Source organism: Macrotis lagotis, chromosome 8, assembly GCF_037893015.1.
Source record: "Macrotis lagotis isolate mMagLag1 chromosome 8, bilby.v1.9.chrom.fasta, whole genome shotgun sequence".
Taxonomy (NCBI): Eukaryota; Metazoa; Chordata; class Mammalia; order Peramelemorphia; family Peramelidae; genus Macrotis; species Macrotis lagotis.
In genome coordinates, this window is record NC_133665.1 from 162,767,704 (window position 1) to 162,787,083 (window position 19,380).

General features: G+C 36.3%; 1 protein-coding gene across 4 annotated transcripts in view; it reads right to left on the reverse strand.

Moving 5' to 3' along the window:
- Positions 1–365: 365 nt before the first annotated feature.
- MITF (melanocyte inducing transcription factor) overlaps positions 366–19,380 on the reverse strand; it is a 276,732-nt gene continuing 257,717 nt past the window's right edge. For 3 of the 4 annotated variants that reach the window (XM_074198753.1, XM_074198756.1, XM_074198755.1), the window contains exons 7-10: positions 16,115–16,189; positions 13,598–13,673; positions 7,723–7,870; positions 366–3,948 (exon numbers count right to left, since the gene is read on the reverse strand). In XM_074198753.1, the coding sequence (XP_074054854.1) occupies positions 3,547–3,948; positions 7,723–7,870; positions 13,598–13,673; positions 16,115–16,189 (701 nt within the window). In that variant the 3' untranslated portion in view covers positions 366–3,546. The remainder of the gene's footprint in view (positions 3,949–7,722; positions 7,871–13,597; positions 13,674–16,114; positions 16,190–19,380) is intronic. The other variant, XM_074198754.1, reaches the window with a different exon arrangement.

Consider the following 19,380-nt stretch of genomic DNA (forward strand, 5'->3'; position numbering starts at 1 on the left):
TCTCTTCAATTGCCAGTGCCCTCTCTGCATCATAACTTTGTATTTTCTGTGTACCTGCTATTTTCCCACAATAGAGAGCAGGGTCCTGGAGGACAGGGGCATGCAGTTTTGTCTTTGTGTTCCCAGAACCTAACATAGCATTTGGTGTGCAGAAAGCATATACTAAATGCTTACTAAATTGAATTGGATTTTTTTTTATTTCTAATTCTGGTTATTTACCGTTTGTGTGACCATGTATGTGTTCCCTTCTTAGGTCTTGATATTTTCATCTGAAAGATAAGACTTCAAGGCAATACTTGAAAGTAGAAACTAAATTACACACAATGAAATCTAGTATTAACTCGACACCATTGGCCACTACTAAGTATGTGAAAAACCAAATGCTTTAATCAGTCTCTCGAGAACAGATCAATTGGATACATGAATATTGACCCATAGTTGACAGTGCTATGGACCACACACAAAGCATTGCTGTGGTCAACAGCAGGTAAATATATCCACATTACAGTACCAAGCATCAGCAAGAGACAGTCATTTGTCACTTTTTCAATGAAAAAGTTTCTCCTTTTTTTAATATACTATCATTGATATTCTCCCCAGTGCATTTTTCTTCAAAAACATGAATAAGTGCATTCCTTTGAGTTTGTCTGTCTCTTTTCGGTTTTCTCTTAATTGGTATTGGTTGCAAAGTTTATTGCTTTATTGTTTAAAAAAAAGAAACAGAAAGAACTACATTGTTACTATACATTGTCACGGTGGATACATGGTTTTGGCAACATTAGAATGCTGGGTATTTCACATCCCTAAGATGAAGGGGTCGCTGGACAAGTCCACCATTGTAGTCTTGTTGGAGTAAGGACCACAACCGGCTGACCCCACGGGCTGCATCTCTATCCTGTGGCTACCACACACCGCCCCCAAACTCCTGACTCGGTGACCCAATGGTCACTGCAATGAATCCACTCTCCTTTTGGCAAAAAAGAAATAAATAAAACCACCCCTAGACTATAGGCGCATCCTCCTGGGCTCTTTTCTCTCTCTCTTTCTCTTCCGTGACCTGGTTTATCCCCTATAGCAAACAAAGGCAATGGGAACCAGCAACTTTGTACATAGTAGGCGCTTAATAAATGCTTCTTGACCAACCGACTGATAGCCCAGAGGCTGCAGGAGGCAGGGTCGTGGTATAGAATGCCATACAATCTATAAGTAAACATTTCAAGTGGGTTGTTTGGTGCTGGTCTGATAACAAAGGCCAGTGTCCTCCATGCAGACCCCTTCCCCCTACCCCAAGCCATGCGCTGGCTAGAATTTCTCCAAATTGGCGAAGGAAAAGAGGCCGAGTGACAGGGTAGACTTTGACCTTCATCCTTGCCAGTTTCTACCCCCCTCCCTCCCCAGAAAAACAGGAAAAGAAGAGGGTCAATGCTATGATTGTATCAATGAATACCTATGGTACAATTAGCAGTTCAAGCACAAGTCGGCAATTGCATAACTACCTAAGTAAAAGAGCTGTACAATGATGGGGGGTTGAAAGAATGGGAAAGGTTTTCCCTACCCCCTCAAGTAATAAAGCTATAAAAATTGATAGCATCATCAATATTTCCAAGGATTTTCCTAGCCCAACGTGCATGGGAAATGTGCAACTGATTTTTTTTAATTTTCCACACAAACTGTCCACTCGGGAAACTGACATCCTCAAATCACATTCATCATCAAATCACATTAGACTTTTAAATACTTTTTTTAAAAGACCATCCTTAAAAAAAGGTTTCCTCATGAAAGAAGTTGGCACTCTGTCACTAAAATATATTTAATATTTGTAAATGGCTGAAGGAAAATTGGAAGCTTTTATTGTCTACGTAGGCACCATGCTACTTACTCCTTCCTTTCAACTCTTTTAAAAACACCCCAAAACTTTCTCCTATGTCACACTTCAGTCAGTGCTAGTCCAAAGAAGACTACTCCTATATTTAAGGCACTTCATTCTGAATGAGATAAGCTTTTCTGCCTCTTACAATCAAATTGGAGGCCACTACTGAGAAATTCCATTCATCAGCCTGGCTCGTTAACACCCTATATCATCTTTGTCAAACATCTCGGCTTGATATAATACAGATAATGCTACAGTTATTGCATAGGACTACACTTGAGTAGATAATGCACTGAAACTACCTTTACAACATTGTTGTATGTTAAAATTTTAACAACATTATCAAGTAACAGTAATTTGCCGATATAGTAATCTCTCTCTTAAAAAAAAATGCCAATGAGTTTGTTGAAACAAACCCCCCATTTCTATGACCGTAATGGGCATATTAACTCTATGGTTATTGGTTTGCAAGAATATTTCTATTTTTTTGTATCACTAAAAATAAATATGTAAGTTTATTTTATCTATAAAGCCTTGTTTACCTAATCTATTTATACTACATCTTAAATGCATTTAAAAACATTTCCAAGTGAGACTACAATATACAAAATATTCTCAAATCTCTCTTTTAAACACAGGACCCTGCAAAAAATTCTTCCATTCAAGTGTTTATAAAGAATGCAGAAAACCAGTGAGTTTTAAAAATGTTGAAAACTTGTCATTTCAGATGCATATCCTTATAAATGAATACAAATGTATTGAAAAGAATGATGAGAATAAAGAATCCATACAAATCAAATAAACAGTACAACACATTTTAAAAAAAAATTGAAGTCCTAAAGCCAATTAGAAATGTGCCCAGTTTAGTTTTTATGCCTAAAAATGAAAATTTTTAAAAAGAAAAAACTTTCAAGTGCTCCTTGATATCGGACTTGGAAAGTACATTTCTTTTTCCACAATAAAATATTTGTTCTTATGAAAAGCTGAACCACACTCATTTGAGAAGACAAGATCATAAAAGCATTGAGAAATTTAGAGTGAGATTAAAATAATCTTTCTGTTTTAGCAGTCTTGATTTCTCCCTTCTTGCGCCCTGAAAACAACCATCGGTAATGTTTCCTAACCGATTGGCCAAAAAAAAAAAATTAGCTGTTCTCTAAGAGTGTAGTAGTATCTCTTAAAATAGTCTGTGGTATAAAGACTAAACAATGCCAGAAGGATATTGCATTTTTAAGGCAGCACTAATAAATCAATACATTTACAAAATGGCAAAGGGCTTTTTGGTTGCTTTACATTCTTCCATTAAACGCGTACATTTCATTTCCAAGTAAAGAGCCGGTGGGAAGTCTCAAACCAAGTTTCACCTGAATAAAAGTTGACCATGATTTTGATTCAAAATTCTATTGCTCAGAATTTTAAAGTTCACGGTGAATCCAGTTCACAGATACTGTACGTGTCTTGTACAATACTTTGGAGGCATTGGTAATTTTAAAATAGAATATATGTCTTTTTCACAAAATTCTAAAAAATAAAATATAGACTGGGCTATCGATGAAGCATGAAAAATTTTTCATATTAAAGAAAAATTATCAAGAAAACCCCAAAAGGTAAAATCATTGAATCTACTGATCAGGAAGTGAAGCAGTTTGTGAGAAGGCTGATCGAGCGCACGTTTGCTAACAGGCGTGATCGGTGTCTTCCATACTCATGCTGCTCCTCCTGCTGCTTGCTTTGGAAGCTCCGGGAGATATTGATGAGAGAAGGGGATCAGTCACCCCGACAGGAGAGAGAGTATCGTCCATCAAGATGTCTTCCAGTTTGGAGCCCATTTTGGTAGGGACGCTGTAGGCAGTTGTTGTTTCTGTCCCGTTTCCCAAGTTATTGCTGAAAGTGATGGTGCCATCTGTAAGATCAAGGGTGGTTGTGCAGGTGAGGTCTGGGTGATGTTGAAGGACATCCTGACTGCAGTTTTCAAGGACTGGCTCTTGTTTGATGACACGGTTCACCAGATCTGGGGAACAAAGTCCCGTAGACGGAATGAGGGAAAGTCCATGTGCTCGAGCTTGCATCTCAAGTTCCTAAAATAATAATAAAAATAAAAATGATGACAAAGATAACAATACTTATTATTAACATTATTAATAATTAATTAGATCCAGAGAAAAGATAAATATTTTTATTCAAAAACAATGCTTGGGTGGCTAGGTGGCACATTGGATAGAGCACCGGCCTTGGAGTCAGGAGTAACTGAGTTCAAATATGGCCTCAGACACTTAATAATTATCTAGCCATATAGCCTTGGGCAAGCCACTTAACCCATTGCCTTGAAAAAGCTAAAAAAAAAAACAATGTTTCATAGGGGTTTCCATGACCAAAGAATTCATAGCCAACCTATGGGTGTTAAAGCCTAAACTATCCCATAGAAAGCAGACTCAGTCTCTCTATAATTATATTCCTTCTGGTTTTAGTCTCTGAATATCAAAATATAACCTATTAGGCAGTAAGATTTCTCTACTTCATGATGCTAAGGAAATAGAAAACTGTAATAATAATAATAATAATAATAATAATAATAATAATAATAATAATAATAATAATAATGAGAGATGGCATAAAAGAGTGGGGAGGGGCAGCTGGGTGCTGCTACAGTGGCTAGAGCACCAGTCTGTAGTCAGGATTTGAATTCAAATATGGCCTCAGAAACTGTGAGACTCTGGGCACATCCCTTAACCCTATCTCGCCAAAGGAAAAAAAAAAGGTGGAAGAGGGTTGGTCCCAGATGAAGAAGAGTGGAATTCAGGTCCCACCTCTAATAAGCACTTAAAGCTTGAGTGTCCTAGGCCACTCCCCAATAGGTGCCAATCACTGAGATTAGTAATTTCCTTTCCAGAAATTCCCCAAAACCAATAGAACCACTCTCCAGATCAGCAATAATGATAGAACTGAATGCAGCTCAAGGGGTTACATCAAAGCTTAAAAGTATTTTCAAAGGGGCATTAGTCTTTCACAATCATTAATAGGTTCATCAATGTATGTTCCTGAACAATTTGATTTTAGTCTCCTCTAGAAAAATGACTTAATAGGTATGTGCCTCAGTTTCCTTATCTGTAAAATCCAGACAATGATAGCTATAGTCCTGAATTCACAAGATTGTTATGAAATTTAAATATAACAATGTATGTGAAGTATTTTATTCTCTTCTAAACACTGTCTAAAAGGCATTTATTGTTACTGGAAGCAGTATGGCTCAGGGGAAAGGATCTGAGTTTGGAGTCATGGGACATGAATTTGAATGCCACATACTAAATAAGGAAGCATAATAAATATCCCCTTTATACTTGCTCTATAAATATTACAAATAATATTTTTCTCAAAAAAAAATCTTCCCAGACTTTTAGAAAATTCTTAGAATGAAAGGATAGTCAGGACAAGAAGAGAAAAAAAAGACCTTTCATTAAATAAATGAATTAAGGGTGATTATCAGAAACTTAACAAAAAGTAAAGTCAGGAAGTTTGGTCGATTCTTTGTGATTCTGTCTGGAGTGGTTTGCCATTTCCTTCCCTAGTTCATTTTACAGATGAAGAAACTGAGGCCAACAGGGGTATGTGATTTTTCTCAGGGCCACACAGCTAGTACATATCTGAGGTCAGATTTGAACTCAAGGATGTGAGTCTTTCTGACTACCTGGTACTCTAGCTTCTGGCACCTGGAAATAACTCGGATAAAGGCTAATTTTTATCTGCTGTTTATAGCAGATTTAGATCTAAATCACAGAAAACTATATTAGTAATAATATTTTTTCTTTTTAAGTTATCAGCAATGCAGAATGCATCCCATCCATGCCTCCCCGTCTTGTGCAACTCTTGCCCAAATCTTCCCCAAAATTCAGCATGATGCCTTCCTATATTTTTCTTGACATTGCAAAGGTGAGAGTCCTTGATTTGCTAGAATACAAGTATCAGATGGCAAGCATGAAATGAGGTGGTTACCCATGGTTTTGTCTATTCCTTTATAAAAATTTCTGGAAATTCATGTATCTGCAGATGTAATTTCTATAGTCCCAGATCATTTAAGAAAACAGTCATTTCACTGATGTTAGGGTTACAGGCTCTTTCTCCTGTAAAAATTTCTCCAAGCCTCGCTCAGTTGAAGCACAAATGAAAAGAAACCCCAAAGCCCAATTTGAAAATGAATATTCACTTAAATCTGTGCCTACGTGCTAATGCTCACTGCATACCCGTGTAAGAGAGAGAGAAAAAAGAGAAAGGGAGAGAGAGAAAAATGGAGAGATATAGGGATAGAGGGAGAAGGAAGAAGGGAAAAAGAAAGGAAAAGAGAAAAGAGATGAAAGGAGAGAAGAGGGAAGAGAGAAAAGAGAGGCAGATGGGAAAAAGAGGGAGAAAGGAGAGAGAGAGAGAGAGAGAGAGAGAGAGAGAGAGAGAGAGAGAGAGAGAGAGAGAGAGAGAGAGAGAGAGAGAGGAGGGGAAAGAGAGAGAAAGGGAGAGAAACAGAGAGGGGGTAAGAAAGGGGAAAGAGAAGAGAGGCAGAGAGACAGAGAAAGAAGGGAGTGGGGAGCAAGAAAGGGAAAGAGAAAGGAAGGGAGAAAAGAGGTAAACAAGAAGAAGGGAAGGAGAAAGGAAGAAAGTAGAGAAAGAAGTGGTGAGAGAGAAGAGTGGGGAAAAGAGAGAGAGGAGAAAGGGAAGAAGGGACAGAGACAGAGAGTGAGAGAAAGATGATAGAAAAAAGAGAGGTAGAGAGATGGAGGGTAAAGCTAGAGGGGAGCAAGAAAGGGAAAGATAAAATGAGAAATGGAAGAAGAGAAAAGGGAAGAGAGAGGCAAAGGGAGTAAAAGAGGAGAAGAGATAGAGATATGGAAGGGAGGAAAAGAGGGAGAGAGTAGAGAGAGAGAGAGAGAAAGAAAAGAGGTTAAGAGAGAAAGTAGAGAGAGAGAGAGAGAGAGAGAGAAATGGTAGGGACAGAAGGACAGAAAAGATAACAGGAAGGAGAAAGAGGGAAGAGAAAGAGAGACACTTGCTAATATTCATTGAACATTCATGTAAGAGAGAACCATTTGTAATAAATAAAGATTAAAGCCACCCAGGATCCTTGCTATTCCAGCTGTAGAATTTGGATTAAGGAAAAAAGTGAGTATTCTTATTATAGATAAATGCTACCTATTACATATGAAAAGAAGGGAAGAGTCTAGGTTTCTACGGAAATAACAGCATGGAAACTGCCCAGACAGAGAGCTGCCCATGGAGTCGATCTGTCCCCATCTGGGCTCTCCTCTGTCACTCAATTCTCTATATCCTTGGCATCTCTCCAAGACTTCAAGATACAGACAAGTTGCCAATAAACATAGATAAATTGCTATCTGTAAAAACATCAATCAGAGATATTGTGAAAAGAGTGTTTTTAGGATTTCAAAGTGTTTTGTATACATTATTTCATTTGAGTCTCAATTACAATGCTAGAAAGGAGATAGTCTAATGAGGGATTATTGTCCCCATGTTATAGAAGAGAGAGTAGCCTCAGTCATACTGCTTCTAAGGGTTAGTGTATGAGAGTATGTACGTGAGTCATCCTGTCTCCAAGTCCACCATTCTCCCTCTTATGACATGTCCTCTATCATCTAAGTAGGTTTAGTGAATTGAACCAAGACAGGCTACCTTATAGCATGGACTGGGACTCCAGATAATTTAGCGATAAAGTTAATAAAAATGTTATAGACTGTTCATGAAAGTAAGAAACAAACCAGTCAACCAACAAGGCAAAGATGGTAATAGACCCCATCGTTCTTGAGCTTATTACTTTCTGGAGGCTTCACCTCCCTACAAAGAAGTCCACATACCTGGATTCTGAGCAGAAGATGTCTGTTGGCATGTTCCAGTTTCTTCTGTCTGTTTTCAAGTTCTTTTGCCCGCTGCTGTTCTCGTTGAAGTTTTCTAATGTAGTCCACGGATGCTTTTAAGATAGTTCCCTTATTCCAGCGCATATCTCTGCAACAGACAATGAAGAAAAATGGAACTCTGACATTTCAGGGCTATGAAAAAAAGTCAAAATTGCAAAGACACATTTTTGACTCTTTTTTTGGCCAATTTAAGTGATCAAAAAAATGTGATTTGATAAAGGAATCATGTTTTCAATGAACGTTCATCTCAAATGTGTTCACATACAAAAAAAAGAGAGATGCTGTTAGAAGAAGTATGGTAGGACTAAAAAAAATTGAATCATAGAATCTCAGGGATAGAAGGGACCTCAAAGATTATCCTACTCTAACTCATCACAGAACAAGAATCACTTTGGCACCATGATCAAAGGGCATAACTTTAATTGAATTCTAAGCTCAGACACTTAGCAGTTCTATTCTATAGGTATGCCTTGGTTTCCATAAAATGAACATGATAATAGCCCCTTACTTCCCAGGTTGTATGGTAGGCTCAAGTGAGATAATATTCATCAAAGATTTGGAAAAGTCCCCAGCTTTATAGATGTAGGTGCTTTATAAATGTCTGTTCTCTTCCTTTAATTTGAAGACCTTGTGGTTGCAGGACGCCATGAATGTTCTTTTGAATTGCTCTAATTGTTAAGAAATATTTCATTATCTCTTACCAATAGAATGTAAGAGTCTTGGGGATAAGGGCTATTTTAATTTGTCTTTATATCCCTGGTACCTAGCCTATAGTGGATGCTCAACAAATTCTTATCAATTAAGTAAATCTGCCTCAGGGAATTAGTTGTAGTAGGAATATGAAAAATGTTATTGGTATCAATAATGAAAAAAAATCACTATAGCTGACATTTTCACAGCACCTAATACTCTATTTTCATTATCTTATTTGATGGTCTCAATAATGCCAGGCTATTTTTAGTCCCTTTTTACTAATAATGACGATTTTGAATGATTTACCAAGGGGTTCGAGGGCTAATAAATGTCTGAGAAGGATTTGCAGGTCTTTCTTCCTTCCATCAACTCTAGCAGGTCATCTGTATCTCTGTCATGAAGAAGTTTGGCCAGCTTACTTAGGCCTCCCCAGTCTCATTTCTCTCACAGGATTGTCATGAAGCTCAATGGAGATATTGTATTTGAAAGTATTTCAAAACAAATAGAGTAATATGCAAACATATGTATTGTTATTTTAATTTAGGGAGGGGTGATATGATATACGATTTCATCAATATAAAGAATATTTCAAATATGGAAACTCTGTACCAGTGCCAGTTGGCAGCTCATCTGAAAATTACAGCTAAAATGAGACATAGGGGGCAAGGAGAGGTGAAGCAATGAGCTCACAGGTCAGGCAGCTATAAGTCACAGGCATGACTCGAATCCAGGTCCTCTTGTTGCCAAAGTCTGCCTATTATTTATTCCAAGAAAAAATAATTAACCTTTCAAGGATAATTATCATGGTAGGATTAGAGAATGGATTTATGAGTTCATTGTTGTAGGGAACTTTTTGAGGAGAAAACTCTATGAATGCAAGATAGTATCTTCTCTATTACTTAGAAGGATAGCCAGATGGCACCATGATGGCTGGAGTACCTGGCCTGGAGTCAGGAAAAGTTCATCTTCATGAGTTCAAATCCAGCCTCAGATACTTACTAGCTGTGTGATCTGGGGTAAATCATTTCACCCAGTTTGCCTCAGTTTCTTCATCTATAAATAAGCTGGAGAGGAAAACTGCAAAGCATTCCAATGTCTTTGCCAAGAAAGACCCAAAAGGGGTCATAGAGAGTCAGACATGACCAAAAAAAAATGACTGGACAACAAAAACAATAGAGAAGCATTGAAGACACAATTAGCAATACTCCTGAGTGAAGCCCAACCAAGACTAAACTATAGTGGAAGATACTGATAAAATAAATAAAAATATAATAAACCATAAAGGGAATATTACATTTTAAGACTAACTCGATATGCCACTTACAGGTATGTATGAAGTAGACATCGTTATAGCTGGAGGCTGATATTAATGGTACAAAGAGGATAAGGGGCAGGGACAGGATTTGAAGCCAGCTATTCTCAACTTTGAGGCCAGTTCTTTATTTGTCTTGACATACTACTTGTTCATTATAATTACAATTACTAATAAATTAAGATTAACTATATAATAATAATAATAGTTAATTGATTGACTCGAAACCTGGTCACAAGTGTTAGGTAGAACAAGACAATGCTTGCTTAGGAAACCATTAAAAAAAAGCAATAAATAACTGGTATTCATTGAGTCTAAATGGAAAATAAAATATAACTTCTCCTGGGATGGTCAGAGTGGTTCCACCCAAGAAAAATTCTCCTCGTTCTTGAGATCTTTATCTGGAATTATTGGTGCAATATGTCTGGAGCCCATTGCAGATACTTTCTAGTATTTCAATTCAATAAACATTTAAGAGTACTATTTTGGGGGCTGGAGAAATAATGGCTAAAAGGAACCAGTTCCTGTTCTTGAGAAACCTTCTCTAGTGGCAATCCCTAGGGTTCCATAAGAGTCCAATGAAAGGGAATGAAATTGTGACTCCACCACAGATAATAGGATGGTCTTGTCCTAAAATTGCCCCATTAGCTATGAACTGCTATCTCTCCTCCCCTTCTTGGCCAGAGTTCTTAAAATAGTCATTTACACTTGATGCCTTCATTTCTTGCCTCACTTGTCTCTAAGCTCTGTAAAATCTGGCTTCCAGACTCATCTACTCAACTGAAACTGCTCTCTCCAAAGTTACTAAGATCCCTGAAATGCAGAACCTAATGACCTTTTCTCCAACCTCATTCTTCTTGATACCTCTGTAACCTATTACACTATTTCTCCTCTCTGGGTTTTCAATGAACCATTCATTCTTGATTCTCTTCCTGTCTGTCTGATCAATCACTCCTTTCTTTTCCCTTTGATGGCTTATCATTCAGGTTATATCCCTTAATTGAGAAATACACCAAGCTTAGGTCTTAGGCTTACTTCTCTTTTCTCTCTATAGCCTTTCCCTGAGCTCCCATAGGTTCAATGATCATTTCTATATAGATGACTCTATATCAAGCCCTGTGTGCTGTCCAAGCTCCATTCCTATTTGGCCATTTTCAACTAGATGCCCCATAGGCGTCTCAAATTCAACATAAGAAATGTAAAACTCATTTTCTCCTCTTCCAAATTTCTTTCTTTCAACCGGCCTCCCAGGCACCACGGTGCATGACTTCAGGGTCTTCCCCATCTCCTCTCCTTTACTCATCCCATCAGTCAAGAACTATCATTTTTATCTCCACTTCATCTCTTGTATCTCTCTCTCCTCTCCACTCATACAGGTTCCACTCTGGTTTAGTCATCACCCCTCACCAGTACTATATCAACATCTACCTATCCGGTCTCTTATCCTCTAGTCTTTCCCAATTCTGAGCCATCCCTCATTCAGCAGTCCAAGTAATTTTCCCAGATAACCATGTTATCCGAAAAACTAAAGTGATTTTCTGTTCCCTTGGGTCAAGTAGAAAATTCTTTGTTTAGCATTAAAGTCTTTCATATCTTTTCTCATTTCTCCCTTTGCAGTTTTCTTACACATTACTCCTTGACGTGTACTCTACAGTTCAATTATCCGGGCCCCCTTGTTGCCCCTCACATAAGCCATTACATCTCTCATCTTTGATTGGCTGCTGCCATCTCCAGGGATGCTTTCCCTTCTTCAGGTTGACATTTTGAGAACCCCAGGTTTCTTTCCCAGATCAACCCAAGGGCCAAGTTTCTGCATGAAGCCTTTTCAGCCCTTTACAAATGCCTATTGATTGACTGAAATAACTTCTTTGAGGAATAAAATCCAAACAGCAGGGGAGAAACATAAATACAAGCACTTAGGCCTTAAGTAAGTTATGAACCATTCAGGTCCACGCTAGAAAGGGAGAAGTAGCATTTGAAGGTTGGTCAGAACTATTTCAACCCTTCTTTGGCACGAAATTCAATCAATCCATGACTATGTGCTTGGGTCATCCACAGAGTGCAATAAATTTTATTTCAATATCGTGAACAAAGAGAATGATCGTGATTGATCCACCTAATGAAATACATAAACATTCCATTTCAAAGGAAGAAAAAGAAGAGCTACAAATACTATCCTTTGCTCCAGCCCCAGCTTTTAATAATACCTGGCTAAAGAGGTTCCCAGGCTGCAGTTAAAAGAAAAATCTGCTTTAAAAAAAAAGTGAAAGCTGACACAGAATAGGAAAATGGGAATTCAATTTCAACTCTCATGCAAGGCTGACTAGCAAATGAAGGTCACAGCCCCTTAGTATTAGAAAATGGTATTACTCAATGGAGAATTTGGATGTTTCAAGTTTTCAAATGACTTTATTTGAAAACCAGGAAGCAAACTGTTGAAAAATGTAAAATTCACTTGGACATTCATTAAGTAGCTTACAATGAAGGGGGAATTATTTTGTTATTTTATTTTGCTACAATCCACTGTCAATCACACAGATCAAATTTCATAAGCCTTGCATAGGCATGCCTTGATTTCATTTTTCCCTTATTTGGCTGACTTTTAAAAAGCCACATTCAGAGACTAATTACACATTGTCTTATGTAGATGTTAATGAGACGTAAACTATCCTCAAGACATCTTATGTCAAATGTACCCATTTCAAAGGAACTAAACAAGAATTTTTCTTGTTCACTGTGCTATTATGGTAGATCCCTATAAGAGGAGGAATAAGAGAAAGGAGAGCCCTGTAGATTAATTTTATAAGTAAAAGAACATGAAAGTTAAAGAGCCTAATTACCCAGCCTCTACTGAATAGCAGAACAAGAGCTGTTCTAAAAGTATCATCTGCAATTAAAAGTATCAGAGAGGAACATGTGCCTACAGGTTTTCATAAAATCAACTCTGTTCATGCTTCTCAGAATTCCTTGATATGAGTAAACTGGACTCTAATGACCTTTTTTTTCTTTTTGGATTTTTTTCAAGGCAATGTTAAGTGACTTGCCCAAGGTCACATAGCTAAGCAAGTACTAAGTGTCTGAGGCCAGATTTAAACTTACTCTAGGGCCGGTGCTCTATCTCCTGCACCACCTAGCTACTCCTATGACCTTTTATTTCTAATTATTATTGATGAATACTGATCATTGCATGCAGGCTCCTTAGTGAATATAGGCATCCTCTACATTAAGGGGTAAGGATAACCAAAACTTTTCCATTAAAAATCTCTGTGATCCCAGAAGCAATAAATAATCCTTAAAAACAAAGACTAAACAAACAAAACTTTAAGAAACTTTGAGCTTGTCCACCAGATGCTCTTGGTTTTCTGGTGGCTAGATGTTTGGCTATTTCTCCTCCACAAGCAAATCAATATATAAGAGAGGGAAAAAAAGAGAGAAAGCATATTGGAGATACAATATTTCTGAAAATAGGGCAAAGTAAAAATAGGATAAGATTAGTGCAATAACCAAAAGAGTTTTACCTTTTAATATTAATTTCTAACTATGAGACAAGATTTTCAGAACCCAATATACATGATTTTAAGCTGAACAAGTTTACTTTCTTTTGGAATAAAGATAGCCCCATGTGTATCCTCTTCAAGCCTCAAATACTATGACATGTCAAAATTATAGAAGGTCCTTGAATGCTAAGGAGGCAATCTCTATTTCAAGAGTACCTGTAAGTATTTGAAAACACAAATAATAAATGAAAGTAAAGGAAACTAATGAGATAAAAAGAAATAAATGACATAAACAAGATGAGACTGTACTCACGGGTCATTTGACTTTGGTATCAAAGTGCCTAGCTCTTTAATGCGATCATTGATGTTAAATCTCCTTCTTCGTTCAACTTCAGGGGGGGAAAAACCATGAAAAATATTTATTAAGAATAAAGTAACATACTTAAAACATCTCATTGAGTTTTCTGTTATAGTGAAAAGATAGCTGGACTAGCTGTCAAAAGGACCAAGATTTGAACCTGGTCCTTCCACTATATGAGCCAAGACATGAAAATCACATCAATTGTCTGGGTTTCTAAGTCTGCATCTAAAAAATGAATGGGTGAGACCAAATTGTCTTTCCCAAACCTGAGGATCTCTGCAATTCTAAGGATTTTCATATAAATAAAAAAAAAGTATTCAGTCCCTCTATCTACTGGACCACACCACTCCACACTGCTGTGTGTGTGTATGTGTACATGTACACAGTATTCAAGCCCTCTAACATATTCCTCACTATCATACATTATGTGTATAAATATATATATGCATAGTTGTATATATATTTATTTATAAAACATATATGTATACACATGCTATAAAATACAAATTGTAAAAAAGTCAAAAGTGAAGTTTTTCAATAATATGTATATATATATACCAGATGTAGTTTACGTAACTATTGATGTATTGTCCATCTCTGAGATAAATTATTCACATTTATTAACAATTGATTTTTGTGACTCTATAATTTAACTTCAAAATGGATCCAGTCAACTCTTTCTGACTCTAAGCTGTACAGAGGCGCCATTTTACATTGATGAAGGGAAGTTTCTCACTGAGAGCTCTCTGCTCCAACAAGAGCAAAAAGCAGGGCAAAGAAAATTCCTGTTTTATTTGCATCAGAGGGGAAAAAATGAATAACAGGAATGTTTTCTTTAGATGGTCACAAAATCTATTTAGTACCATTTAAAATTTGAATAACAGGTGAGAAAAGAAATGATAACTTTATTATATCTTTAAAAGAAACAAAGTTATACATAAAAGATTTGGCACTTCATGTGTAATTTTTTTTATAAATTATACTTTGTAATGGAAATGCTTGTTTTATTCCATAAATTAAAAAATATAATGTTAAAAGCTTAACTATAATATTCAAGGAATAGAATATTTTAATGAACCATGGTTTTTTTTTAAAAATAACAGAAAGTTAATCAAAAACCCTTCTTGGGGGTTTTGATGGAAACATATTTCTAAATTGTATGAGCCAACTTTCCTGCCTTAGGAAATAACATTTGTTGAATAATACTAAATCTTTCTTTAAATAGTTGAGGATATTAGAGTGCCTCAGAGTCATCATTTGAAAAGCATCTATTCCTACTCTATGGGATAGCCGTTGTAAAACATATAAAACAGTATCTCTGCAAGTTATTTTTATGAAAATTTCTTCCCCAGATCTGCTTTCCTACCTGCAATCTGCACCCCCGCTTTCCCAAAATCCAACTACAGAAATAGTTAATATAATAAATTCCCAGATAAGATGGTCTCTGCTGTTCCCTCTAGCTCTAGACTATGATGTATGGAGATTATTGGCTTCATTAAAGAAGGTTTTATTATTTTTTTATAAGTTGCACATGTTATTTAAGTTTTAGCTCTCAGTTCCACTATATAACACTCTTCAAACACTTGAGATTTTCACTTTTTAATATTAATTTCTAACTATGAGACAAAATTTTCAGAACTCAATATACATGATTTTAAGCTGATCATTTACTTTCTCTTGAAGCAAAGAATTTACTTTAGACTTCAAATGGGAAAGTTTGGGGAATGTTTCAATATAGTCTTCCCCATTTCATTTAAAGGAACCTTCTATGATGAGTTCTATTGTCTAATTATCCAGTTATCTGTATACTTTAAAAAGGGGAAGGGAAGGAAAAGAACTGAGACCAGACCCCAGGCTCTGAGGCTCTCTTTCCCACCACTCCACAATGCTTCCATCATTTGTGAAAGGAAAAATAGACTACTGAAAGAATACTCATTAAAAGAAACAATCTAGGGCAAATATAACAAATATAGTGCTAAAATCACTCTATAATGCATATTACAAATAATATAATTAATATTATATGATAAACATTTTAAGAAAATAAATATTATTATAGTTATCTAAGTACAAAGTAAAAGTAGTCCCACTTCTGACCTGTCCTTTTAGCAAGATGGTTGACTATCCTGAATGGAAATTCTAGTACCTCTTTTGGTAATAGATTGCTGGGCAAATCATGTTTTTAGACTAGTAAGAGATATTTAGTTAAAGATCAATCTTTCCTCCCCACAAAAATACAAAACAAGAAAGTAATTAGGAAAGGAGCATAATCTAACAGAGTGTCTGAAGTAGAAGAGGAAATAAAGTGTGTTCTTCATTTTTTCTAAACAACAATTTCTTTCATGAAGATTTTGGACTATGAAAGAAATATATATTTTCCCTCAAAAAACTCAAGTAACATTGTATAAACAAGAAAAGAAAATTATTTCAATCATGCAGTTGACTTAAAAATGAACAAAAGCAACTTACTTAAATTGTGATTGTCCTTTTTTTGCCTCTCTTTGGCCAATGCTCTTGCTTCTGATTCTGTAGGAAAAATACACGCTGTGCACGTGAATGAAGTAATTAGATATTGGAAATGTTTAAGGAACAAAATGCATTTGTAAAACATTTAATCTTCTAAATGAATGGACATGAATTCACTTAATATGAAGGGGGGTAAAGAAAAGACATTTATCATTAATGAGATTGATTTGTAATGTTTTTGTATATATTTTGTATTTTTTAAATTGCCTCCCCTGAGCAGAATGTAAGCTCCTTGAGGGCAAGGACTATTGTTATTATCTTTGTATGTATGTATTTATAGTATCTAGGGCAGCGTCTGGTACATTCTAAATGCTAAATAAATGCTTGCCGAATTTAATTGAAGACCTTTGTTTTATGTGAATGAATTCTTCCCAAAAAGTTAATACATGTTGAATTGAAGTGGATTTAATTAAAATTAAGATGAGATAGTAAAGCCACTGCTAAAATTAACTTCTTTCAATTCCTGAAGGATCTGTGATTTCATTGGCATCAGTACTTGTCAATCTGGTGCATAATGTAGAGTTTAGGTCTATATAAATATAAGCTACTGATAAGAGAACAACTCTGTGAGCTCACATGGGAGAAAAACATTAACATCTGGAGACCAGTGCCCTGGTGAGGAGCCTCTCTGATCTTGGGTTGGTCCTTGGACAACAGACAAATAATTTTCATCACTAGGTCCACATACAAGTCTTTCAACCTTTGAAGAGTGTGGTTAGAACTTCAGATCCAATGATAGGACCTGGAGAACCCAGCATCATCAAAACACCACAATGAGGACTGAAGTGTTAACTTAGTGGAGATAAAAATGAAACTTCACAATCTTATAACCGTTTTCATAATGGTTCTCTAATGAACACTGATGATCAAGGTATGTCACCAATGCATTAGCAGAATGACCAAAGGTCAAAGAGAATATTCGGTCATTTAAAACTTCTCTAAACTCCATTAATTCTATCCCTAGGATGCTGGGCTTTGCTAACTTGTTCAGGCCCTCATCCTATATCTTGGCCATACCACCTACATCCCAGCGCTTGGCATCCTCATTTCCTTGTCACTAACCTGGGGAAACGAGGCCTTGGTAAGTGAGTTTTCCTTTATCTTGTCTTGAAACAGGTCTTACTCCTGACTCTGGCCCCTGCTCCATTTCCAGGCTATCATTACATCAAGCTTCCTGCCATTTTCATCATCTTTAATCTTTTCCTATTCCCTTTAGATGCACTTTCCCCCATTTAGGGTATACGCACCTTGAGAGAGAGGGGTTGCTATCTTGCTTGCTAGCCCAGTACCCAATAAATGGTAAAAGTTTAATCAATGCTTTAGATAGGAATCAATCAATCAGTACAAAAACTATCAGTAACATAATTCGATTACTGAGGGGTCTTCATTAGCATGCCACATCTTTATAACTCATTTACTTTGAGATAATTGTTCCCATTTCAAGGGCAAAGTGATTTCCTCCAACAATTTCAATTCCTATGGTTTTACAAAGTGCTTTCTTTACAATGAGGAGGAAGGTATTCTGATTTTCATTTTATGAATGGGAAAACTGAAGTGATAGGGTGTAGCAGAAATGACAGTACTAGATTAAAGTCTCTGTTGTTCTTCAGTCATTTCAAGCCATTAAAACCTCATTTGGGATTTTCTTGGCAGAGATACTGGAATGCTTTGCCATTTTCTTCTCCAAGTCATTTTACAGATGAGGAACTGAAGTAAATAGGGTTAAACAATTTGCTTGGGGTTATACAGTTAGTAAGTATCTGAGGTCAAATTTGAAATCATGAAACTGAATCTTCCTGACTTCAGACCCCATGCTTTATGCACTACAGCCCCCCTTGCTGCCCTTTATCACTGCCTAGCCATGTAACTTTTAGCCTCAGTTTCCTTATGGGTCAAACAGTTATTATTACATCCCATGTGGAATAATTATAAAGAAAATGCTTTGTCAATTTTAATACATGCTACAATTTTATATAGTACACTACATATAAAACACTATACATTATATGTTTATATAATATTCCATATAGAATACTGTCATTGGTGACTTATTTATATTATAGAGTATATATTATATAATATTAAAATCATTCCATTTTTTAACCTCATAATAGAAGCACTTTTTCCCAAGTTCAAAGGCCTATCTGTTTAGAGTACACTTTTTTTATTTTTTTGCTTTTAATATCACCTAAATTCTGAATTCCTTCCTTTATGAAACATATTTCTTAGCTACATTTTTTTTTTACTTTATTTATACCGAATTTAATCTTCAGGTTGCTTAAAGAACAAGTATTCAAATCACATCCACTTACATCATTTCAGTTTTTAGGAAGTGGAATTTGAACTCTATTTCCAAAAATCTATGTAGTCAATAGAAATGATTCTCCCATTCTTATAACACAACCTGTTTCTTGGCATTGCCATTTTAAGTTATGGTAGCCTATTTAGGCACAAGATGATTCTAGGTTACATGCCTGAATCTGGACTCACAGAGATTTATAATTCAAAGGACTAAAAGCATAATACTCTCCCCAGTTTTCTGAAAACACAGAAATACAGACACACACAGACACACAGACACATACACACACAAAAACACACACACACACACACACACACAAACCCTTTATCAGTTCTACCTTCACAATATCTTTCTTATTCCTTCCCTTCTCTCCAATGACATACACTTGGACTATTGCTATAGCCTGTTGATTGCTCTCCCCAGTTCCAGTTTCTCCTCTCTCTCTCTCTCCAGTCCATTCTCCACTTGGACTATAAAGTGATCTTCCTAAAGAAAAGATCTGACCATGCTATTCCTGCTATTCAGTCAAATCTAATGGCTCCACCTTACCTCCCAAGATCAAATAGCTTTTCATGTCCTTTATCACCTGACCTCTTCCTATATTTCCAGACTTCTTATAGTTTCATCTCCTCTACAGCTCCAATGCAATGACATTGACCTTCCTGCTAATCCCTCCAACAAGACACCCCTTTTTCTGACTTTCCCTTTGCATTAGCTATTCCCCAAGCTTGAATATCTGTCCCTTCCCCATCTCTACTGACTTTTTTCAAGAGTCAGATCAAATTTACCCTCTTGCAAGAGGTCTTTCCTATTCTCCTCAATGTCCCTTTTTCATGGTTTAAAGAATCAGTTCCTACCCTACAGCATTACATGAAAATGGTGACACCAGTATTTATACAACTTCCTC